Raw genomic sequence first — 25,676 nt, 5'->3', positions numbered from 1 at the left:
TTCCAATAAATGCCGTTTATGAGGGAATCTTTCTATTTTCCGAAAATTTTCAAGAAAACGATAGCTTTTCAAAATGCTATAAAAAGGATATGAACCGATTAGAAAACAATCCGTTTCGACAATGTTGACTGCTAACAAGTCATTGATAAGCGACGAGCAGATTAGACACATAGCCATAATTTAAAACATAGATTATGCGTTTTTAACGCTATCATTGAAGTGGATGCTGGCACTCAAGGACATTAATCAACGTTATGGCACTGAAAGTGTTAAGTGTGGGGTCGCCAAAATAAAATCCTAAATAAAATGGGATAGTGAAAAAATATAATTTGAGAACCCCTGGTTTACAGCATCAACAAGATGAGAAATAAGTCTATAATTGATCTTGAATATTTAACTGGGATCACAACTTTTAAGTCAAAACCTTGTAGTGTGCATCCGTCCATCGCTACAGTCGGCTTCAACTTGACAACATAAAACTAAATGGACCCAAGTTTATTTCCTGTTGCAATGTTCACTACAATAGCGGCCAGGAAATGCACTTGGATCCAAACTGTCCCCCTAGCAACAGAATTCCAGTGAAAGCGCCTATAAAGATCTCTGTCCGTCTGTTCATACCCGTGTAGACACAGAGCAGCCATGTGCCGATGAGAGGGGCGAAGGTCTGGCCGGGTTTGGTTACCAGGGCAACCATCCCAAAGAGGAGAGCGGAGGCGGCCTGTTGCCGGCGGTTCACCACAAAGTCTTCATCCACCAGGTCTGAGATCACCAGGTTCAGCAGCTTGCAGGTTCCCTCTGTAAACACCCGGTTACTGGGAGGGGAGAGGGGGAGAGAGGGAGAGAGGAGAGAGAGAGAGAGAGAGAGAGAGAGAGAGAGAGAGAGAGAGAGAGAGAGAGAGAGAGAGGTTACAGCCTCTAACCCCAAACACAACAGAGTTAACCTCTACCCCAGCGGTTCTCAAACTATGGGTCACGAACCAAAGTGGGGTTGAGGGTAGGTGACAGTGAGGTCGCGCATTGGCAGCACATTTCTTTTTTAATCAAGAGAAAAACCGACGAGCCCAACTCAGATGGAGTTTTCCACCTGGCAGCTGTGTGTATTCGCCATGTCTCGGAGGGCCACGGTATTCCAATACACATTTACATTTAGTCATTTAGCTGACGCTTTTATCCAAAGCGATTTACGAGTTCTGTACAACAAGTCATCAGGAAGGGTACAACTCTATCAGCTGAGTAACAATGTTCATCAGTGTTGAGTGCTACAGTGTAGGTTAGTATATTAGTGCATGACAGCAAGATTAGTTAGGGTTAGATAAAAAAAAAATGTCATTTCAGATAATGGTTGAAGAAGTGCGTCTTTAGTCGACGGCGAAAGATTGGACAGGTTTCGGTTGTCCCAACTGTGGTGGGCAGTTCATTTCCACCATTGTGGGGCAAGGACCGAGAATAGGCGGCTTCTCCTTGATGACCCTCCCGGAGCTTGGATAGGAGTAGGTCTGAGGCGGCCAGAAGATGCAGTGCGTAGGGGTCTTGAGGGTGTGTAGTTAGAGACCATTAGACGGTCCGGAGGTAGGCGGGAGCGGTTCCCTTTGCCACACGGTATGCCAGGTCGAGGGCCTTGAAGCGGATTCATGCGGCGATGGGGAGCCAGTGCAGGTCCCTAAGAAGTGGGGTGACATGGGCTGACTTCGGTAGGTTTGAGATCAGGCGGGCCGCTGCGTTCTGAATGAGCTGAAGAGGCTTGGTGGCAGTCGCCGGAAAGCCAGCAAGCAGTACTGTACATCCTGCGCATGTATAATCTGGACACTCGCAATAGATAGGTTTGTTGTCAGAAGCGTGGAGAGAGAAGAAGCGCAGATTTTCCTTTCAGACAAAAACAACCCATTGGCAGAGAAATGTGCTGATAATGAATGGCTGGCACAGCTGGCATATCTAGCCAACATATTTGACCGCCTCAATGCGGTGATGAATCTGGGACTACAAGGTCGGGACACAGACCTGTTTGGACTTGCAGCTAAAATGGAGAGCTGGATTAAGAAACTCCGTTTGTGGCACTCCAGGATAATCAGTGGGTATTTACTCTGCTTGATTGCTTTTTGGGGGAACAGAATGTTGCAAAAAAATATTTGAAGCCCATAATCTGTAGCCACATAGAAGGGCTCATTGAACAATTACGGAACTATTTTCCCGAAAGAGAGACAAGAGAGACGGGCTGAGCCCAAACGTTAGAACGTTCTAACCTTCGTTTGTTACGTTGGCATTCGAATTCTAAATCAACATTCGATTTTTTTTTTATTTCTATTAATTCTGTTTAAACCAATGGGGTTTTTCTTCACAGTTGCAGATAAAGATTAGGCTACACTAATATTATAGTATTAAAAGAAACTGATGAGTTATATTCATTAAAGAAAGTTGATTTAATTGATTTAGTTGGGCTGGGGCTACTCCCTGGGCTGGGTCTGGGTCTGGAAAGTTGATTTAATAAAAAGAAAAGACTAATTTAATCAGATTAATCACTTTATTCAAATTGAGGATTTAATTTGAGGATACTAAAAATAATAAAATATATATATATTATTAAAAAAAAAGTTATTATTATATTTTTTTTTATTAAAAAACGAAGGTTCGAACGTTCGTTCGAAAAACCCTGACGAAGTTCGAATCCCAAAAACAGGGTTCGGGGACAGCCCGCAAAGTTCTGGATATCAGTCTGGAACGAGTACCCAGTGTTGTGTAATGCTGCACTGAGAAAGCTTGTCCCCTTCGCATCAACATACCACTATTAGGCCGTATTTTCGGCACCGACATAAATACAGAATATATAAATACAGATCTCGCCTCAGAGTAGAAGCGGATCTCCGCCTCTTTCTCAGCACAATGCAGCCACATATCATGGAACTATGTTCAAATGTACAAGCACACCCTTCCCCATTAAGTCTCATTTTCTTTTCTTTTTTATATTCTTTTTTTTTTAATCTTTTTCCCCCTCCATTTTCCTCCGATTTTCTCCCATCCCAATGTTAGTCGTATGCCAATTCCCAATCCCCTTCCTGGTCGCTGCGCACTTACAGTGGCGTCATTTCAGTAAAAGGCAAGGTATGGCGAGGGGGGGGTGGGGGTGGGGGTGAAGGGGATTTCCACCAAGGGGAATTCCACCAAATTCCCCCTTGGTGGAATTTTTTTTGTCAAATCAGTTGTGCAATAGTCACTTTTGGTGAGTTGTTTCTATACAATTCAGTTATATGACATTTAGGTATGACACAGGACTACACAAGCATTTTTAGTATAGAAATGTGTCAACAGACTAAAGCAGGGAACCACAATATTTAGCATACGAATTATGCAGAATGTAATATCATAACTGTCTATTACTTTTCTTGCAATTGAGCCAATTTTCCTTAGGTACGGTTTTGAGGTGTGTGTTCAACAGTATGTAGTATCAAAAACACATTCACAAAAAGTATGGGTTACTGAATGCTGAACTGCACTGTTATAATCACTAAGCCAGACCTTACCTGTGTCCCTGTATCACTTGTCTCTGCTGCCCTTTGATAAAAAAACGTCCCTATGTCCATTTTCCTTTTTTTTGGGCATATTTCAGTTAGTCACAGTAAAAGTCACCTAGTAAAAGTGAGATAATTGACAATATCAAAACATGCTAGGGCTGTACCGAATAGTTCGAAGCTTCGTTCATAATGTTGACATTCGAATTCTAAATCAACATAAAAAATTGTAAATAATTGGATGGATTATCCAAGGGGGGGCCCGGGGGGGGGGGGGGGGGGAGCGAGCGAGAGCATATATGTATAGGGTATTAGATAGCAAGTATTAGGTGTATACCTTGTATATTACATTTATTTAAATGGTAATTTCATTGGATGTGCACTGTTAATTAATGCTTGTATATCTAATTTTATGTTGTCATGTTTATGTTTATGTGTTTGTTTAAAAAATAGTAAAAAAATATATATATAAAAAAAATAAAAATATTATTTTTTTTTTTATTTTTTTTTTTTACATTTTTATTTGCCAAGGTATGGCGAGTGCCATACCTTGCCATACCAAATTGACGCCCCTGCGCACTTACCCCCCACAGTCAGATCATCTGGGAGAGTGGAGGCTATCACGTGCTTCCTCCGACACACGTCCAGCCAATCAACCGCTTCTTTTCACCTGGCAGCGCGGATCCTCCCTGAGAGGGCGTAGCGTGTGGAAGGATCACACTATCCCACTCAGGTCCTATCCGCGCTTAGCAGGCGCCCCGACCGAACTGTAGGAGTCGCTGTTTACAACGACCCGGACCCACCCCGCCAGCTTCTCCCACCCTCTAATACAGCCAATTGTATTAGTGTGAACGGCCAGCCAAGCTGGTGACAACCCCGGAGCTGTGAGCTGGATTCGAACAGGCGAATCCAGCTCACAGCTCCGGGGTTGGTGACGAACGCAATCTCCGCTACGCCACCTAACCGCCCTTGTAATTTCATCTTCTAATAAATATGCATGATCAAGTTCAACAATGTGTGCTTTTATTTTTATATTCCTTTTCCATGTTGAAATTACGCAATACGAAGTGTGGGATCGCCAAAAGAAATCCTAAATAAAATGGGGTCGTAGTATAAAAAGGTTTGAGAACCCCTGCGCTACCCAAACACAACACTGTTGAGTGCTATGAGAGAGAGGTTACAGCCTCTAACCCCCAAACACAACATTCTGTTATTGAGAGTTGAGTTAGCTTCATACCGTCTTTTCAAGTTCAAGTTTCTTTAATAGTTGTCATACAGAAGTACAGAATACTTTTGTACAAAATGCTTCTTACTGTTGCGCTCCAGAGACTGTGCAAGACAAGATAAGTATGAAATAAAAACATAGTAAAATTAGAAGTAAAAAAAAAAGAGGTCACAGTGTTCAGTTTAGACATATGTACAATGTTCGATGCAGAATAGACGTAGTTACCATACGTTTACGATCATGCACTTTGATACTAGATAATCTTCCTTGCCTATATTGCTTTAGCCTACTATGCTAATCTGTCTATACTACTATGCACTCAAGACTGTAGCACACAAGTTCAAAACAGTTTGATGAACATTGTTACTTAGCTGCCAGAGTTGTACCCTTCCTGCGGAGTTGTTGTACAGAACTTGTAAGTCGCTTTGGATAAAAGCGTCAGCTAAATTAATAAATGTAAAAAATCGATATTGTAATGAGAAGAGATCTCTTGACCATTTAAACATGCAGCCGTTTAACAATAATAAGACTGCTAGTACGATCAGTAGAATCCATTTATGTATGTTACAGTTTATTCTAAATGATGGACAAAATTGTGTGAGCAAGTTTGTAGGCTATGTCTGGTTCGTCTATATTTCACTATTATATGTTACAATAATTCAGCACTACATTAATTTCAAACCTTATACAGTAACTGGCCATTTTTTGTTGGAGTTAATTGATGCAGGTGCTCTTGTTTAGTTGATTTATTGATTTAAAATCAGGTGTGTTCATGGTGAAAGAAGGCCTCTGCATAGCACTACCTGCCAAGGGATGCGTTTGTGAGTCGCTTTTATGAACAACAACTAGTACAGTATAGGGCGACAGTGGTTCAGGAGGTAGAGCGGTCGTCTGGTACAGAACACCTGCTCAGCTGGAGCTCCGAGAAGCACCTGCCAAACGCTATGTTTACACAGACAGCTGAGCCACATGCAAACAGAAACTTAGAAAGGGAAAAGGTAAACTGAGAATTATTGTCTTTACGCAGCTTCGACAACGACACACAACTACTCATTAGAAAGATTGTGTTTGTGTCTCATACCTAGCGATGAAGATGCACAGCAGGTAGATGTGGTCGGCTCCTGCCAGCAGCATGGCCACGCTGAGGCCCAGTTTGAGCATGAAGAGCCAGCGGATGACCTGGTAAACTCCATAGCGCTGGCACAGTGTCAGGAAATACAAGTTGTTCAGGTGGGGAGCGATGTAAGAGATCCCTGCAGAGTGGGGAAGCAAAGCAGCAGTTAAGGTGCTGTACACCTATTTGGTCAGTAACACAGGTCTCCCAGTCCCTCCACTCTGCAGTAAACACAAAATATATTTTCTGGTATCCCACTTTATCCAATAAGGAGAGAGAACCCTAGATATTTGTACTTAAATCTTGCCAAGCTAAATTTGCTTACTGCACTGGCAGATAATTTTACTTCTTTCACGCACATATATGCTTATAGCTAAATTGTATTTCTTAATTTGGTCAGACCATTTTGCAGTGTGGAGTTCTCTCTCCTGATTGGATAAAGTGGGAACGGGATACCGGAACATTTATTTTCTGTTTACTGCAGAGCGGAGGGACTGGGAGACCCATGTTACTGACCAGACAATCTACTGTATATCAGTGATGGCTGTCAGAATGTAGAGCTATTATTTTAACATATTACAGCACTTTCACTGCCACACTACCAAAACGGTTAACCCTTTCACTGCCACACGACAGAAGGTTAACCCTTTCACTGCCACACGACAGCCGGCGACCGTCGGTTGTTGTGTGATAGTAAAGGGTTAACCTTCTGTCGTGTGGCAGTGAAAGGGTTAACTGGCGTTTATGCATTACAGTGAACTCACAAATTGACCACAATTGTCCCACAAACAAATGTATAAGATGCTTATTAAAATCCTACATCAAAGTTTTTCTCAAATAATTTTTTTTTTTTTTTTTTTTTTTTATAAATTGGACTGGAACAGCAAATCTAGTCTTAGGGCACTTTCACATCAGAGTTTATTTAAAACAGTCCAAAGCAGAAGTGAAGTTGTTACTTTTGCTTCAGTTTTTAATTTGGTTTTATTCCACATTGCCAATTGACAAATTAACTAGAACCAATTAACAAAGCCATGTGATCGCGCACGGCAGCAGTTTACTGGACAATATTTAAACCCTGACAAATGACCCCGAAAGACTGTGGTCATTTCCATTATGACGAGCACAAATGTTATAAAGTACTAAAATAATTACACTTTTAAAACGTACTGCTCCAGGGTCCACTTGGAAACAAACCGAGACCATGTGGTATAGGCAGACCATGGTACCATGGGGGTAAACACGGTTTGATTCAACCACACTGACCAAGGCAGGTGACAGCGTCCTGAGAGTTGCTCAGATAGTCCTACGGTGTGTAACCACCCTCACATAAAATGTAAAATCATCTTATCTTGCTTGGCTAAGGACAGGCTCATCTGTCAATCATAAAAAGCTGGCATGCCAGTTGTCTATGATGGAATCACTATTCTCCTCCCCATGTCACACTGTGCTCTTACCCAGGAGAATAGAACCTGTAGAGGCAGAGATACTGTCCGATAGGAGGTGCTCCAAGAACAGAGGGAAGAAGTTGCTGTTGAAATGGCAGTGAAACACCTGCAGGGGGCGCACAACACATGAACAACATTAGAAGGAGAGTGGAGATTAAAGGAGTGTGCTAAAAGCCATGTTGTTTAGAGTGTAAACAAAGATGATCTGGAAAGCACTGTGCCTCTGGGAGCCCTATGATCCAACACGATGACACAACATTGAACCATCAAGGAGGCAGTACAGCCTACATCCTGGAACAAAGCAGATTCTAGTAAAGATAGTAAAGATAACATCCTCAGAGTCTAAAATATACATAAGAATGGGGAAGTACAGGTTACCAAATTAACTCCGATCTCGCTCTCTGAAGAAATGCAAGAGAGGGGGGCGTCTCTACTTTCCGTAGCTGCATTTCTGCAGACCCCTCTCTGATTGGTTGAGCCCATTTCTGCAGACCCCTCTCTGATTGGTTGAGTGAAGCCCCTCTCTGATTGGTTGAGCGAAGCCCCTCTCTAAGGTGAGCGAGGTGAGCGTAAGGTTATCGAGGTTATCGCGCCAAGAAGATAAAAAGAAAAAGATGCCGCAAATGTAATGCCGCAAATATAATGTTATGTTATGTTCGATATATTGAAGTATATATTGAATGTATAATACATTAATATGGCAGCAAATCTTAAAAGATGGGCGTCAGCAATGATGAGCGTTTTCCCTGTACTCCGCCATGTGAATCTAATCTGGATGCGTACCCTGAACTTGTGGTAGGCCTAGACTTTCGTCTCGTTTACATCAGGGTCCCCCATTTTCAATTCATCGTCTTGTTTACATCAGGGTCCCCCATTTTCAATTCATGATAACATATATGACATACATGACATACAGATAGACAGTACTGCTACATCTAGACATTTATGACATACCAGATTTACAAATACAGTACTGTTTGTGATACAAAAAGAGTCCAGAAAAGAGAGGCTATACATTTGACGTAGAAACTGTACATTGGAGGAGGTTGGGTAGGTGTGGGTGGGGGGACTGTACATTGCTTCTTCTAAGTGTCTATGCTTTTTTTGTCATTATTTACTGGCTTTCAAAAAAATAACATCTTGTTGCTTGTGTGTTGAAGGACTTTTTACCGAAGGGTTACACATATCATGTCTGCACGTACAGACGTACGGTGAACCCATCCTGCGTTGACCATACCTCTTTTGAGGCCACTGTGCGAATGACTCACCAGTCTGAGGAGGAGATCCTGGTGTGGGCAAGGTCGATGCAGGTCACCTGGAGAGTGGCCCATACGCGACCCAAGAATATCATCTTCAGAGTATGTTGTTCTTTTAGAGTTGGTATGGTCAACATTCCCTGAGAAGTGATTTTCCACTTTCAGTACGTTCAGCTGAAAAGTCATTTATGGCTGATACTATAATATTTGTCTCCAAATATATGATGGCTCTGGATCATTTGACTCTTCCATTTCAACCACATTTGCATAACTACAGTGGATGTCATTACTTGGGTTCATGGGTTCATGACAATGCAACATCTTGGGAGGATCTTTCTGGTAAAATAAATATCTTATAATTTGTATACAGAGAGACTACAGGTGCCAGCACAACACCAGGTACACACCAACCACACAAACACCTGGCAAGGTGTCGTCTGTTGTCCTCCTTGTCCTGTACATTTTGTTTTTTTGTAAAATGCCAGGTACCCCAACTTCAGGGCATACCTGGAGACGTTGTATGGCCGGAAGGAGTCTTGGGCCCTGTGCTTCAGACTAGCGTTGCCGGTCCGTGGAAACAACACGAACAACTATGCAGAAGCCGCAAATAGGATTGTGAAGGATAAGATCCTGCGCCGGACCAAGGCTTACAACGCGCCCCAACTATTTGATTTCCTCACCACTCGCCTCAATGGGTATTACGAGGCACACATCACAGATGCAGCTCTCGGCCAGTGGGACAGGTTCCACAAGTCAAGGTCCCTGGTAAAGACCAGTGACGTCAAGCCAGAGAACATTTCTCAGGTAAATAACAATCAAACTGGCACAAAAAGGCACACACACCTAATTTATACAGCATGCAATGACTGAGTCTGTTGTGTTTTTGACCTATGTTGATTTGACATTTCTTGTAACAAAATAAGTAAAAAGTAATTGTCTAATACGATAGTAGCACAATAGAACACCTAAAATTCAAGGTTTGCTCAGATTAGAAAATAGGAAATAAATGTATAAAAAACATTCCTTATGACTTACCTTACTTGTGGCGTATCTCTTATGACTTCCCTTTTATATCTGTCATTATGTGTAGATTGATGGGTCAACGTTCGAGGTGGAGAGTGCCTCCACACCTGGGAAGGTCTACCTGGTCGACACAAACCTTGAAACGTGCTCATGTCCTGTGGGCAGCTCAGGGGCACCTTGTAAACATCAAGCTGGTGCTATGAAGGTGTTCCCTGGGAACAGCTGCACTTTTCTGCCAGTTACCCCCAGCATGAAGGCAAAACTGTTGTATATTGCCACAGGAAGTAAGTAAGAGAAGGAATACAATTACTCTAGTCTGTAGAGTGTACCGGTATACTGTGTATGTACGTATACGGATATTAACACATGGGCCGGTTACAGACATGGTCTAAGATATGACAGTACTATCTAGAGTTGGTCCATTCAATTAACTATCTGATCCCGGACTTGGTCTAATCCATGGCTACGAAACAAACCCTAAATATTATCAATGAATTATTACTGTGAAGCTCGGGGGTAGACGCCGGCTCGCTGCGGGGAGGCCGAAGAAAAGTGTGGTGAGCACAGACCATCGCTATAGTTTCCCAACAGGAGTAATGTCTGGAACACACCACAGCCTGTCACAAGCAGTAGAGATGTGTCGTAGCAATCCGAAGTGACATTGACCACCAGACTCTTTCTCTTAAGGCATTAACTGGGTTAATTAATATAAATGTTATATTGTAACTGTCTAGTTACACATTGGTTCCGAAACATGTATGTTCCAGGCTGCAATTAAAACTTTGAATCTGAGAGTGCTGGTCCGGCTTCCTGCTTTCTTCTAACTGTCTAGTTAAGCATTAACTGGGTTAATCTAAATGTTAGGTATTGTCACACCAGGATCAGTTGGTATGATGAAACACATGTTATTATATGTTTGATTGAAATGTTGTGTCTTACTAATAATAACTAATTCCTTGGTCAAGGGCGGCTATGTGGCGTAGTGGGCAAGGCGCTCGCCACGAAATGCTGGAGACGCTGGGCTCGTCAGTTCGAGCCCAGCGCTCCACATTTGCTTTCAGTTTAGCTGGTCGTCCGTACTAATACACATTGGCCGTATTAGGGGGTGGGAAACTGATGGGTGGGGATCGGGCGTTGTGGACAGCGACTCCTACAGGTCGGTTGGTGCGCCTGCGCAGTAGAATCAGGAAGTGTCGGGGGCAGCGTGAGCCTCCCACGCGTTACTCCTCGCCACTGAGAGATCGAGCTGCGCAGGTGAAAAGATGCGACTGCTGTTACCTCAAGTACCGGAGGGGACTTGTGCTATGTATGACTTAGTCCACATTGCAGCCGGCTTGTGGGAGGCAAGAAACAGTGTCCGTGACAGGGGAGGGTTGAATTGGATGATACGAAATTGGGATGGGAGAAAATATAGAAAATGGGAGAAAAAGTGGATACAAAAAAACTAATTCCTTGGTCAATAGAAGTCTCTGTGATACTTTCTGAATATGATTTGGGAACATCAAATGGGCAGGGTTATAATAGAAGAAAGACAGTGTAAACAATATAATTAACTCTGAATATAATAATGAGGAAAAAGAAACAGGATACACAACAAGGTGCATGAGATGAGGTTATATGTAGAACATGGTACAGTTACAGTAAGTGGGGAGTGCGTCATGGTACAGTTACAGTAAGTGGGGAGTGTAAACACTAAACAGTGATTCAAACCCCCTCAATGTACAGTTTCTGCATATGGCTCGCCGACAACAAACTATCATTACACATGGGCAAAACAGAGTCCATTCTCTTCGGTTCAAATAACAAACTCAGCAAAACAGACGGCTTCTCAGTTACAGTGGGTGACAATATTGTCACAAAGAAAGATGAAATTACCTACCTGGGTTCCATCCTAGAGGCTAATCTTTCCTGTGACAAAATGGCATCCAATGTAATAAAAAAAGTCAATCAACGAACTCGATTCTTGTACCGGATCTCCTCCCTGGTAAACAAGAATACCCTGAAGACTCTGGCAGGAGCACTCATTCAAGGGTACTACGACTATGCTTGCACCTCATGGTACCAAAGCACCTCAAAGGCACTAAAAACCAAATTACAAACATCTCAAAACAAACTAGTCAGACTACTGCTTGACCTGACTCCTAGAACCCACCTCACCCCTGCACACTTTGCCAACCTAGGATGGCTTAGAGTAGACGACAGAGTACAGCAACTTGCAATGGGCCTGGTCTACAAGATACACTACACGACCAAGGTACCCATGTACATGTCAAAATACTTCCCAAAGGTCAGTGAATACCACGATCACAACACCAGAGGGAGCTCCACAAATCATGTAAAACCCAGATTCGGCTCAAACAAGGGACTAAACACGTTTCGCAATTATGCCACAACAATGTGGAACGCCCTACCCAAAGCTGTAAAGGAATGTAAATCACTACCCACCTTCAAAAACACTCTCAAAGAACACCTACGGGAGACTGCAATTCAAAACTGGCCCCTACAAATGTCCTAACCCAGTTGTACAATAAAGACCAAGCATGGCTTTGTCAGTATTCCAATGTACAGCCCCACCCAACCCCACCCCACCTACCCAACCTCCTCCAATGTACAGTTTCTATGTCAAATGTATGTCAGTATTCCAATGTACAGTGTCCCCCCCCCCCTACCCCCCCCCCCCCCCTCTTCTCTTCTTCTGGATTTTTTTAGTATCACAAACAGTACTGTATTTGAAAATCTGGTATGTCATAAATGTATAGATGTAGCAGTACTGTCTATCTGTATGTCATGTGTGTCATATGATGAATTGAAAATGGGGGACCCTGATGGAAACAAGACGAAAGTCTTTCTCAGGTCTGCATCCTCTTAACAATTGTATGTATTGAGCTGTACTGTACTGTACCCATTCTGCAATCTGTTAATAAACTTTTCAATCAATCAATCAATGGGCTGTGTTGAACTTGTCACGTGAAATAACGTTATGTGTTGTCACGCGAAATGTGCATAACGTTATGAATAAACCACGAAATAACATAACGTTATGTTATATACACGCGAAATGTGCATAACGTTATGAATAAACCGCGAAATAACATAACGTTATGTTATATAACGTTACAATGTACAGTTTCTGACAGCTGGCTGTGTTGTGAAATGTGCATAACGTTATGAATAAACCGCGAAGTCACGCGAAATAACGTTATACGCGAATCTGGTAGTAAATTTTATCTTCTTGATATGATAACATTATGTCCGCCTTTCGCTCAACCAATCAGAGAGGGGCTTCGCTCAACCAATCAGAGAGGGGTCTGCAGAAATGGGCTCAACCAATCAGAGAGGGGTCTGCAGAAATGCAGCTACGGAAAGTAGAGACGCGAGAGGCGGACTGTGTTTTACAGAAAACCAAACAATGACCCACATACCTGGAGAAGGTTCATGGCCACAAACCACATGAAGTTAGTGTGCTTGGAGAGCTGCTTGAGATATTGTCCCAGGGTGACAGGCTTGTCTGGCTGGGTCAGCGGAGCCTGGCCAACACTCAACCTGCCAGAGAACAGGGGACAGGATGAGAGTCAGTCTGATGACAAGTAGTGTGGTCGCTATATAATGGAATGAAAATACACATGCAATGTATTGTTCAAATGTATATGTAAAGACACTTATTTTTCATATACAGTACTTCTTAAAATAAATATAGTATGTTTGCATATTAAGGCTGTCCCCGAAGCCTGTTTTTGGGATTCGAACTTCGTCAGGGTTTTTCGAACGAACGTTCGAACCTTCGTTTTTAATTAAAAAATTCAAAAATTCTAAATTCAAAAAAGAAATGTAACTGAATTTCTTTTTTAATATCCTCAAACTAAATCCTCAATTTGAATAAAGTGATTAATCTGATTAAATGTGTATTTTTTTCTTTTATTAAATCAACTTTCCAGCGCCAGACCCAGCCCAGGGAGAAGCCCCAGCCCAACTAAATCAACTTTCTTTAATGAATATAACTCATCAGTTTATTTGAATACTATAATATTAGTGTAGCCTAATCTTTATCTGCAAACAGAATTAAAAAAAAAATTGAAAAATTGAAAATAAAAAAAGATTTTATTAAAAATAAAAAATTCGAATGTTGATTTAGAATTCGAATGGCAACGTAACAAACAAAGGTTCGAACGTTCGGGCTCAGCCCTATTGCATATACAACGTTATCTGAAATTGAAGCTACCAATTATCTAATTCTGAGCCTCTAAACACAAACACACAGCTTGGTGTCCAGTCTGTAACCTGAGCAGGATCTTTCTGCCGCCTCCCTGCCAGGCAGATGAGATGGATAACTGCATGCATTAAAGGGGCACTTGTACTATGGTTGGATCTCACACACTTTGGATGTGTATGAGATTATGTGCAAAATAAGTTAGGTCACATTTCATTACCACATGAACCAATAAAAACCCATGGTAGTAACCATCAGTACAGAGGATGGTAGATGGAACTGCTAAACAATGGAGTCCCATGAACGTCAAGTCCAGTGACTCCAGAATATAGAAATCACGTTCATTTAAAACAAAATCATAGGAAGAATCACTTTGACAAGCCAAGCCGGGCAGACATTCCCAGCGGGAAAAGATAGTGATCATCCATCGTGACCCAGGGCAGATTAGACACATAGCCATAATTTTAAACATAGATTAGGCGATATTAACGTTAACATTGGAGTGGATGTGGGCATTCAAGGGACTAATAATGAATTAACCTTGGGCAGTCAAAGTGTTAAATGTTGAAAAGTGCTACTATAACTAATCACCCCACATACTCTCTGAGGACAAGAGCCTCGTCTTGCTTCAGCCGGGCCTCGTTCTGGAACCTGTGGCGCAGCAAGCGGGACACCAGGATGAAGCCCAGCATGGAGACAGCCGCCAACGCCACGCAGAACAGCCGGAAGGAGTACAAGTCCTCCTTGTCCCAAACGGTGTAGGACAGGAACACGGACAGCGAGCCCAGGGCGCTGAACGCGGAGCAGTGGAAGTTGAGGCGCGTGCGGTCGCCGGCGGACACGGCCAGGTCGGCCAGCAGGGCGTTGTGGTTGAGGTCCACCACCGTGAGGAAGCCGTCATACAGACACAGGCACAGCAGGAACTGCAGGCCCGGCTTGGCCCACGCCACCCAGAAGGCCAGGAAGGACAGGGCAAAGAGGGGGCCGTTCCTGGAGAGGGCCTGCAGGCGCTTCAGCACCACCTCTGGGGATGTGATCTGGGAACCCACCCTGGTGACAGAAAAATATATATATTTTTTTAAGAACAAATCCAAAAGGAATTATACGGAACAGTTAACTTTTTCTAAAAGTAAAAACACTATCTGATTTGTCACAAAGTGGGAGTCGGTTCAATCTATCCGCTGGCATCAGTGTGTTGGTTTTTAAATGATTGGAAGTAGAAATGGTTGGCATTTGTTAGCAATGCTGCTGGAAGTCAATAAAGCCAGCGATGCAGTCTTCAATCAGTCTTAAATAAAGCCAGCGATACCGTCTTCAATCAGTCTTCAATAAAGCCAGAAATAGTCTTCAATCAGTCTTAAATAAAGCCAGCGATACAATAAATCCAGCGATACCGTCTTCAATCAGTCTTCAATAAAGCTAGCAATACAGTCTTCAATCAGTCTTCAATAAAGCCAGCGATACAGTCTTCAATAAAGCCAGCGATACAGTATTCAATCAGTCTTCAATAAAGCCAGCAATACAGTCTTCAATCAGTCTTCAATAAATCCAGCGATACAGTCTTCAGTCTTAAATAAAGCCAGCTATACAGTCTTCAATCAGTCTTACAAATTAAAGCGTAGCAGCAGAAATATTGGTCGTCATAAATATAAGCTCCCAGATATCAAAATTGGCATCGCAAACAAAAAGCGGTCTAGCCTTACTAAGAACAATAGCCTCTTGTCTGCAGTCACGCTCAAGGCAGACATAATGAGACCAGGAAGTGCTTCCAGGCTTTCACTTAGCTTTAATTTAGACTATTATTTAGACTATTAAAGTGCTTACATGTCAGGCTTCAGTTGAGTTTAATCTGGACTATTATTAAGGGGCTTACATGTCAGGCTTCAATTGAGTTTAATCTGGACTATTAAAGTGCTTACATGTCAGGCTTCAATTGAGTTTAATCTGGACTATTAAAGTGCTTACATGTCAGGCTTCAGTTGAGTTTAATCTGGACTATTATTAAGGTGCTTTACATGTCAGGCTTCAGTTGATGAGAACTGTAATGTGCTATCCACAGCCCGGGTGATTGGGGTGGGGCAGGCTGGAATTGACCTGTGGTTTGCAGCAGCTGAGAAGGTAAAGACCGCAGTGTGCGGCTGAGCGGGGTTGGGGTGCGTGTTCGGGTGAGTCCGGCGGTCTCTTGGGAGGGGGAGGAGGAAATGTTTTTGTCTGTCTTGTCTTTTGTCTTGTCATCTTGAGTTTAGCTGGGGATATTATGGGGGGGCAGCTATTTAACTATTTCTTCACTGTTTGGCCACTTTTACACGGTCTCTGTGAGTCTATGGAACACCTCTACAGGTTTTTGTTTTTTCATGAAGGTTCATTGCTCTGTTTTCGGGTCGTGTTCTCAAAAAATGGTCCTTGTGGTGGATTGGAGATGTACGTTTTATTAATATAGGGTCACACGACCGGGAATCGGGGCTGAACACTGGGAAAGACCATTTATTAGATAGTACCCCTTGGAATTAAAATTTAGAAGGTTGAACTCTGTTTTCTTTTCTCTTGTCTGTATAATTGTTAGTCTGTATTATTATTATTGTTTTTGTTATTTTCTTGTGAAGTTCTATGTATTGTGATTGTGGTTAATGTGTTGTCTTGTTTCGTGTGAATAATAATAAAAAATTTGATCAAAAAAAAAGAGAACTGTAATGTGCTCTCTCCTTTTGGTTCTAGTTAGCAGTCGGGCTGCAGAGTTTTGGATTAGCTGAAGCCTCTCTGTGGTTTTCTTAGGGAGACCTGTGAAAAGTGCATTACAGTAGTCTAACCGGCTAGATATGAATGCATGAATTCGCTTCTCAGCATCGTTTTAATTAATAAATGGTCGTACTTTTGCTATATTTTTGAGATGGAAGAACGATGTTTGTCACTTTGTTAATATGAGAATTGAAGTTCAGTTCTGAATCTATGATAACCCCGAGACGAGTGACCTCAGATTTGATCCAAGGGGTTAGTCCTCCCAGGTTCTTTATTAACGTTTCTTTTTTTGTTTTGGGACAGATAATTAGAATTTAAGTTTTGTTCTCGTTTAGTTTCAGGAAGTTCTTACTCGTCCATTTATTTATTGCCAGTAAGCAGTCTGTAATGGAGTTAATCGCTGTATCATTTGGTTCAGCAGATATGTACAGTTGTGTATCATCCGCATAGCTATGGAAACCTACATTATGTTCTCTGATGATATCACCCAGCGGTAACATGTAAAGGGAGAAGAGTAAAGGACCTAAGCAACTCCCTTGTGCAACTCCATAGTTGTTGTCAGTCATATATCTCAGACATGTGGCCTCCTAGTTTAACATAGAATTTCCTCCCTCTGATGTATGTTTTAAACCAGCTTAGCACATGTTCTGAGAAACCGACAAGGTTCGATTAGAATATAGTGATCGATTGTATCAAATGCTGCACTGAGATCTAGCAGGATAAGGATGGAGATCTTATTCTCGTCAGAGTTAAGCCTGAGGTCACTGATTATTTTGGTGAGGGCAGTTTCAGTGCTATGATATTTTCTGAATCCCGACTGAAATTCTTCTAAGAAATAGACAAACATTGCTTACTATTTGGGCTGAAGAAAACATTCGACAGCAATTGGATTAAAGACGTCTTTTATCAAAGGAGGCATTGTCTTGAGACAGTGCATGGACCTCTTAGTCACTGTGTGTGAAGCCCTTGGTACTCAACAGTGTTACCATTGACATGTGGCTATTGACTTATAAAATCCCTGAGCAAAGCAGTGCATAGCATCCTCTGTGCTGATGAGAGCAATAACAAAAGGTCCACATAAAGAGGCTGGGATGCTGACTGGTTCAATAATCCTTTTTATTGTTCCAATTTGCTGCAGTTTAATTTACATTTGAGAAAAACTTTAAGAAGAAACACAATTACAAGAATCGGCATGTAATAGTGGCAAGAAAGAAAGAAAGAAAGAAAGAAAGAAAGAAAGAAAGAAAGAAAGAAAGAAAGAAAGAAAGAAAGAAAGAAAGAAAGAAAGAAAGAAAGAAAGAAAGAAAGAAAGAAAGAAAGAAAGAAAGAAAGAAAGAAAGAAAGAAAGAAAGAAAGAACTTACTGTGGGGAGCTGAGGAAGGCTCGGTCACTCAGCCAGCCAAAGAGAGGGTCATTCAGGCTGTTCCATATCAGGAACACAGCCTGACAGAAGACAAAGGAGGAAGAGACCCGACAGTAAGGCTTTGTGTAAACAAGACAGGAAAACTGTCACCCAGTTCAGCAGCTAAACGAGCTCACAGGCCGCCCTTCTCCAGGGTTCTCAGGGAAGGAGCGCTGAAGAATAGGAGTCCTGGTTGAGTTACACATTCACCTGGCTGTCTCACTCACCTGACTGTCTCACTCACCTGACTGTCTCACTCACCCGGCTGTCTCACTCACCCGACTGTCTCACTCACCCGACTGTCTCACTCACCTAGCTGTCTCAATCACTGTCTCACTCACCCGGCTGTCTCACTCACCTAGCTGTCTCACTCACCCGGCTGTCTCACTCACCCGACTGTCTCACTCACCTAGCTGTCTCACTCACCCGGCTGTCTCACTCACCCGACTGTCTCACTCACTGTCTCACTCACCCGGCTGTCTCACTCACTTGGCTGTCTCACTCACCTAGCTGTCTCACTCACCCAGCTGTCTCACTCACCCAGCTGTCTCACTCACCCAACTGTCTCACTCACCTAGCTGTCTCACTCACCTGGCTGTCTCACTCACCTGACTGTCTCACTCACCTGACTCACTGTCTCACTCACCTGACTCACTGTCTCACTCACCTGACTCACTGTCTCACTCACCTGGCTGTCTCACTCACCTGTTTTGAACTATTTTCAAGTGATACTTCACCATTCAAGTACAGTATATTGGACAGGAAACTGTGCCACAATGCATTGCAGGGTTCAGTCAGGGGGACACCATCTTAAACACAGGGACACCATCTTAAACACAGGGACACCATCTTACAAGAGAAATATTTAAATAAACCGCAGTTAGTGTTTTAACCAGGTCAGGAAAATAACTTCATCCACCAGTGTCAGTAGCATGTGTGGAGCACAACATCTTTTTTAACCCGTGAGAGATGAAGCGCGACACTTTCAAATGTCTATGTTATTCCCAGAGTTAGTTAACTAACACACACACACACACACACACACACGCACACGCACACGCACACGCACACACGCACACACACACGACTTACCTCCCCCACCCAGAAGGAGACCTTGTCGATCTTGTAGATGGACACGAACGTCTCCACGTAGTAGAGCAGGAAGACATTGTGAAGGATGGAGATGAACAGAGCCAGGGAGCCGTAGAGCAGCGCGGTGGAGAGGAGGACACCTTGGCAGCTCCAGACCCTCCTGGCCATCCTTCTGTCTCACTCTCTCTGCTGCGTCCTCCTCACTCTCATCCCAGAGGCTGGACCACCCAGGGTCACCAACACCACCCCCAGCTTACCACCGCCTGCAACACACACACACACACACACAGGTCAGTAAGCTTAACCCTTTCACTGCCGCACTACCAAAACGGTTAACCATTTCACTGCGACAATTCACATAAGGTTAACCCTTTCACTGCCACACAACAGCCGGTTAACCCTTTACCGTCACACAACCGACGGTTGAAGCTACAACATGACACCATTGTGAAAAATGTCCCAACCTATTCAGGATCTGTGGACCCAACCCCATGGCAATGTTGAGGAGGAGGCTAGATGACATGTTACAAGTCTGCAGACGTTTTATGATCACTGCCTTTCGTGTTATTTCATTGCTTGTGCAAAATTTCATCTGCAAGAGTGAACATATCCAGGACCAGAAGTATAAAGCACTTAGAGCAGAGATTCTTAAAGCTTCGGCAGTCTGTGTTACTCAGTGTTCTGGCTCCACAGAGTACATTACTTGGCCACAGCCCCCACTGTGTATTGTTCTTTTTTATAAAAACCCATTTAGTTCATTTTATTGGTGCCCACGTTCATTTAAAAAAATAAAAAGAAAAAAGAAATTCTCATTTGTATATTGTAATACTTATCAATACTTAGTCAGACAACATTATCTCCCCCAATCCCATTCAATCTGATTTGCTGCAGCTCAAATGTATCCCCTTGCCCCACTTTGCCTTTTATGTATTTTTGTATGTTTGTTTTTTGTTTTTGCTGCCATTTTGGCCAGGTCTTGCTCGAAAAAGAGATCTTTGATCTCAAGTGACTACCTGGTAAAATAAAGGTAAAATAAAATAGAAAATTATAAAGTGAACATGTCTATGCATTGCAGACAGATCTATTTTATAGGTCTCTGTGTAGCAGAGTCGCAGTATAGAGTAGCTTAAGTTTCACTTTCACTTAGTTAGGCCTTAGGGGTGTAAATATTTGACCCCACAACGATTAGATTAATTGCATCATGAAATCTCTTCATTTGACCAGTTGATCAGTTAATTCTCCCCAAAAGAATTCATACACAAATGTGGCTGGGGGAACTGATTCACTCAGCATGAATGGACTATAATAATAGGGGTGTAAATATTTGACCCCACAACGATTCGATTACGATTCTTCAGGCAACGATTCAATGCATTGCAATTCTTCATTTGACCACGATTCGATTAGATTCAATGCGATGCGATTCGACCTTAGGATCGATGCATTGCGATGCTTTGTTACACCCCTACTGAGAGTAGATTTAACTTTGCGTGAAGGAGATAAAGGAGGCTCTAGAGACGACAGGTTGCACGATGGCAGAGGATTTGGAAATATTTAGGATTTAACCCTGCAGCAGATTGACTGGAGAGGAGCTCAGAGGACTAGTCCAGACCAGCAACAGTATGTTTGCGAGATGCGCTAAATAAGGCTGCAGCTACATTGATTCAGATTCAGATTCAGATTCAGATTCCTTTATTGAGCCATTTGTGTAAACACATTGGTAATTGTTGCAGCAATACAGTGTATGCATTTTTTCTTTTTTCACAGTAAACAAACACCAACACAGACAAGAAACGAAACAGTGCAGTGGGGGATTAATCAATAAATAAAATACATATATATATATATATAAAGTGAAGTGTGCAGAGATCCAGTACGGACTAGTGCAGTGCAGTCAATGTCATTTAGCCAGTGTCACTTGGGGGCAGAGGGGGGGGGGGGGGGGGGGGGGGTACCGAGGGGGGGGGGGGGGAGGGGCCTGAGGCATTGATCAGCCTGGCGGATAGAACAGAACAGATAGAAAATTGACAGAAGGTATTACTGTCCGTTGGTTTTATTTTTAATTAGAACATAACGTCAACTCTGTCTGTCCAACAAATGGATACTAGTCATTGAAAATGAATTTAAAACAGACGTAGACGGACAGACACAGTGGATCAATGTAGCCACATAACGTTAAAGATTAAAGTAAGCTGCGCTCTACAGATATTGAGTGTAATTTAGTCAAATGTAAGAGGGTCACCACCAGTAATACCGGTGTTGTCATGCGTTTATTAGTCATGGGCAGTTTCACATCACCGTGGCAACCCTACCTGGGAGTGGGACGTGAATGAGAAATATTTTCTTTATGGCTGAGAGCCAGACTCATACACAAATGGTTCCCGTCATTATGTGGGACCCATGAGATGTTTGCTACCGTAGTCTCACGCTCCCATTTTGGCTCCTGACCTATAGGAAGTAGGGATACATGCATCGATATGTTTTTTTTTAGGCCGATACCAATATCAGATATTTCCTCAGATAATGAAGTGCTGTTGTTACAACACTGCTTATTAAAAGAAAAAAGGAAGCAAAGCCAGCAGTAAGACTAAATCGAGGGCTAAAAAACTGTAGTGTAGTGTAATGTGTAAGAACAAATTTGTGCATAAGCACATTTTGTGAATGAGGCCAATTGAGAGTAAAGGGTCATCTGTGATGGTGTCCACTGCTGTGGGAGAAGACAGAACAGCCAACTGCTGTGGAAAAAACACCAGACATGCCCGTACACACACACACATTCCAAACTAGAATCACAGGGAGGCTAGAATCACACACACACAGACATATGTCGGAGCATAAGTTTCCATTACAACCCTTCAGTGTCCTATATCACACCAATAACAATCCAAACCGACTTGTGTTCAGGCTTCTAGTCTCCCTCTCTACACTCTGTTTGAAGGAGACAGGCTGGCTGGCTGGCTGGGAAGAGAACCATTTCCATGGTGATGGTAAGTAGTCATTAGGTGAGGTTCTAAGCAGCTGTGCCCTTTTCTCTTGTCTACAATCCAGTGACGCCCCTGTGTGTGTGTTTTAGGGCTGGTTCCGATTACCATTTCTTGAGCTTCGAAGCTTCAAAGTAGTAATTATCAGCGAATAATCTATGCTTCAGTAGTGATTATTTATCATCCAACAATCAAAGCTTCAGTAGTGATTATCAGAGAATAACCAAAGCTTCACTATGGGGTAGATGGGTTTTCTGAAAGTTCCCATGACTACATTTCCTAATTTTCTAAATGAATGTTGGATTATAATTTCTGTAAGACATTTCTTGGGCAAAACAAGAAGGAAACACAGCAGTGATTTGGGGACAGATTACCATCATGGCAGTGATTGAAGCTTTGAAGCATTCAGTCCTTGTTTCTTTGTGTGATCAGTGACTAGGCTGTGGCCTGTCCGTCTCAAGTCACACCACCTCAACTATCCCCCATAAAAGCCAGACCTCAGGCTCCGACACACAGGAAGCCTAACAAAGGGGGAAAACGTCTCCCTTTCAAACTCACTTCAGTGTGAATTCAGCCTTGGTGCATTCTTTATTCTTGGGTGTCAAATTCAAACTTAAACTCTAATGAAACACACACACACACAAAATGTGTAGTCCTTTAGAAAACATGGGTATTATTATTATAGCCTACTTTATATTAGGTAGTGTAGAAGGTATAGTTTAACCCAAATGCAGAGAGCTCATTGAGTGAGAAAACATCATCTGATTTTCAAAAGGGTGGGGGATGGAAATTTAAAAAGGCTTTGCTTGAAAAAGCATTCCATTGTTGCATACTTTTGTCATGGTGGCCCACCACAATATCAGACAGGCTCACGTCACCACAAACTAAATTGAATAAATTCCCAAACAAACTGTCACAATCACAATCCTTTCTACCAGTAACCAAACAAAGGCAAACACTTTTTTTTCTTGCAGAAATTCAATACACTAATTATTCTACCTGCAAAATTGGATAATATAATAGAAAAGAGTCTGGTAGTTTACCTGCCAAAGTGTCTGGTAGAGTAGACACAATCTTATCCTACCAGCCACAAAATGTACCAGGATTTGTCTGGTGGCCGCTAATTTCACATGCGGTGCCCGACACCGCCTGCCACCACCAGCTCAGACCAAGAACATGCAGGAAACAAGGCACATCTGTCTCCATATTTCCATTCTTAGCGGTCTAGTTTTTGGACACAGTTCCATTCAATTCATTCAGATTACAGAAATAATCCTATATCAAGTTTACTAGTATCATTCACTGTGCCATTTGGACCCCTCAAATGCAATCTGATTGATTGAATTGATTGAAAACTTTATTAACAGATTGCAGAATGGGTACAGTACAGTACAGCTCACTGTACAACAAAACTGTACATTGGAATATTGACAAGACCATACTTGGTAATTTACTGTACATTGGAGGGGGTTGTGTTAGGACATTTACAGGGGCCAGTTTCGAATTGCAGTCTCCCGTAGGTGTTTTTTGAGAGTGTTTCTGAAAGTGGGTAGTGATTCACATTCCTTTACAGCTTTGGGTAGGGCGTTCCACATTGATGTGGCATAATTGCGAAACGTGTTTAGTCCCTTGTTTGAGCCGAATCTGGGTTTAACATGATTTGTGGAGCTCCCTCTGGTGTTGTGATCGTGGTATTCACTGACCTTTGGGAAGTATTTTGACATGTACATGGGTACCTTGGTCGTGTAGTGTATCTTGTAGACCAGGCCCATTGCAAGTTGCTGTACTCTGTCGTCTACTCTAAGCCATCCTACTAGGTTGTCAAAGTGGGCAGGGGTGAGGTGGGTTCTAGGAGTAAGGTCAAGCAGTAGTCTGACCAGTTTGTTTTGAGATGTTTGTAATTTTGTTTTTAGCGCCTTTGAGGTGCTTTGGTACCATGAGGTGCAAGCATAGTCGTAGTACCCTTGAATGAGTGCTCCTGCCAGAGTCTTCAGGGTATTCTTGTTTACCAGTGAGGAGATCCGGTACAAGAATCGAGTTCGTTGGTTGACTTTTTTTTATTACATTGGATGCCATTTTGTCACAGGAAAGATTTGCCTCTAGGATGGAACCCAGGTAGGTAATATCTTCTTTCCTTGTGACAATATTGTCACCCACTGTAACTGAGAAGCCGTCGGTCTTGCTGAGTTTGTTATTTGAACCGAAGAGAATGGACTCTGTTTTGCCCATGTGTAATGATAGTTTGTTATCAGCGAGCCATATGCAGATTTTTCGACCTGTTCGTATACAATTTTTTCCATGACTTTCGAGATGGAGGTAAGGATAGAAACAGGGCGGTAGTTGCCTGGGTCTAATTTACTGCCTTTTTTGTGCAGAGGGGTCACTCTCGCAATTTTGAAGTCCTTGGGGACGTGTCCCTGTTTTATGGAGAGGTTTATTATGTGTGTGATGACTGGGGTGATAGCGGCTGCTGAGTCTCTGAGGAATTTGGAGGGGATGTTGTCATGGCCAGTGGCCTTGTGTCGAGGAGAAAAAGATAATTTAAAAATATTTAGCACTGCTCTGACTAGACAAGAATTCTACATCACACAAGACCAGACGTGCCTTGGCCTTGGTCTTATCGTCAACCTCACATAAACACCTTTCATAGAAGGGAAGAACCATGAATAACTTACAAAAACACGGTTTCTCAAAAGGTTAAAGCAGTGACACACTCCTATACATTTCTGTTACAGTCACCCAGAATGTAGTGTCAAACCATGACAATCAGAGAAATTTTTTTTTAGGTTCCTTAATAACATAGCAGGGTTGTGCTACTACTGAGATACAGCAGAGCAGGGATGGGAAACACTCACAAAATTGCTATTTGATAGTCACTGGGAAGTGGGAACTATTACTAATCGGACATTTTTAGTTATTATTATTATTATTATTATTATTATTTTTTTTTTTTTTTATTCTAAATGTTTTCCTCTGTAAAAAAAATGCCAGTGAATTATTTTTTTCTTCAAAAATGGCCAAGCTCTCTGAACTCTTTGATCAGGCCTGCAGTGCTCATATAACTGCAGTAATGCGAGCTGTCAATCACTCAAGTGCAACTTTCCCTGCACGGGTTGATTTTTTTATTCTATTATCCAATCAAAATAGACTATTTGAGTCATCTAAGCCCCGCCCGTGCAACTTTGCGCACGCTACTCATGAACGCGGGTTGAATGATTGACAGCCCTCAACGGTCTGAGACTCAATCAGAGAGAAGCTGCGTGACATGGCATAGACCACTGCACTTCCGCGTTACATGGAGCTCGTGAGGAGGAGGGGGGCGGGGGGACGAGAGCGCGAGGGAATCAAATGAATGCGCTGCCTTCCCCCCCGAACCTCCCATGAGCTCAAAATACCGGAAGTGGTGCAGTGATCAATTGTTTACACTTTCCATGGGATAAAAGAACGTGTCTCGACTCGAGTCGGACTTGTCACGATGGAGAAGCTGCAATATTCAATGGAAGATGAGATCGGTCACAGCTTTGGCTGTTGTGTGGTGAGTGGATTTAAAATATATATATATATTTTACAGTGATTATGAATTAATTGGCCCGCTGTGGCCTTGCGTGTGTAATACACAAACACGGTTCCCCCAAGGACCACATGAGTCGCCCGCGGCAAGCCTTGCTTGCGTTTCTAATCAAATATTAATA

The 25,676-nt window shown here is 42.5% G+C and overlaps 1 protein-coding gene across 3 annotated transcripts in view; it reads right to left on the bottom strand.

Annotated features, from left to right (window-relative positions):
* The window catches only part of mfsd13a (major facilitator superfamily domain containing 13A), a 35,095-nt gene that overhangs the window by 2,843 nt on the left and 6,576 nt on the right, over positions 1-25,676 (bottom strand). For 2 of the 3 annotated variants that reach the window (XM_084322777.1, XM_084322778.1), the window contains exons 2-8: positions 19,004-19,266; positions 17,873-17,952; positions 14,365-14,823; positions 12,989-13,109; positions 7,297-7,393; positions 5,810-5,981; positions 619-812 (exon numbers count right to left, since the gene is read on the bottom strand). In XM_084322777.1, the coding sequence (XP_084178903.1) occupies positions 619-812; positions 5,810-5,981; positions 7,297-7,393; positions 12,989-13,109; positions 14,365-14,823; positions 17,873-17,952; positions 19,004-19,171 (1,291 nt within the window). In that variant the 5' untranslated portion in view covers positions 19,172-19,266. The remainder of the gene's footprint in view (positions 1-618; positions 813-5,809; positions 5,982-7,296; positions 7,394-12,988; positions 13,110-14,364; positions 14,824-17,872; positions 17,953-19,003; positions 19,267-25,676) is intronic. The other variant, XM_084322779.1, reaches the window with a different exon arrangement.

Source organism: Notolepis coatsorum (assembly GCF_963971535.1).
Source record: "Notolepis coatsorum genome assembly, chromosome: 10".
Classification (NCBI taxonomy): Eukaryota; Metazoa; Chordata; class Actinopteri; order Aulopiformes; family Paralepididae; genus Notolepis; species Notolepis coatsorum.
The sequence above is the reverse complement of the archived record's forward strand: the minus strand, read 5'-3'. Positions and strand labels throughout refer to the sequence as shown.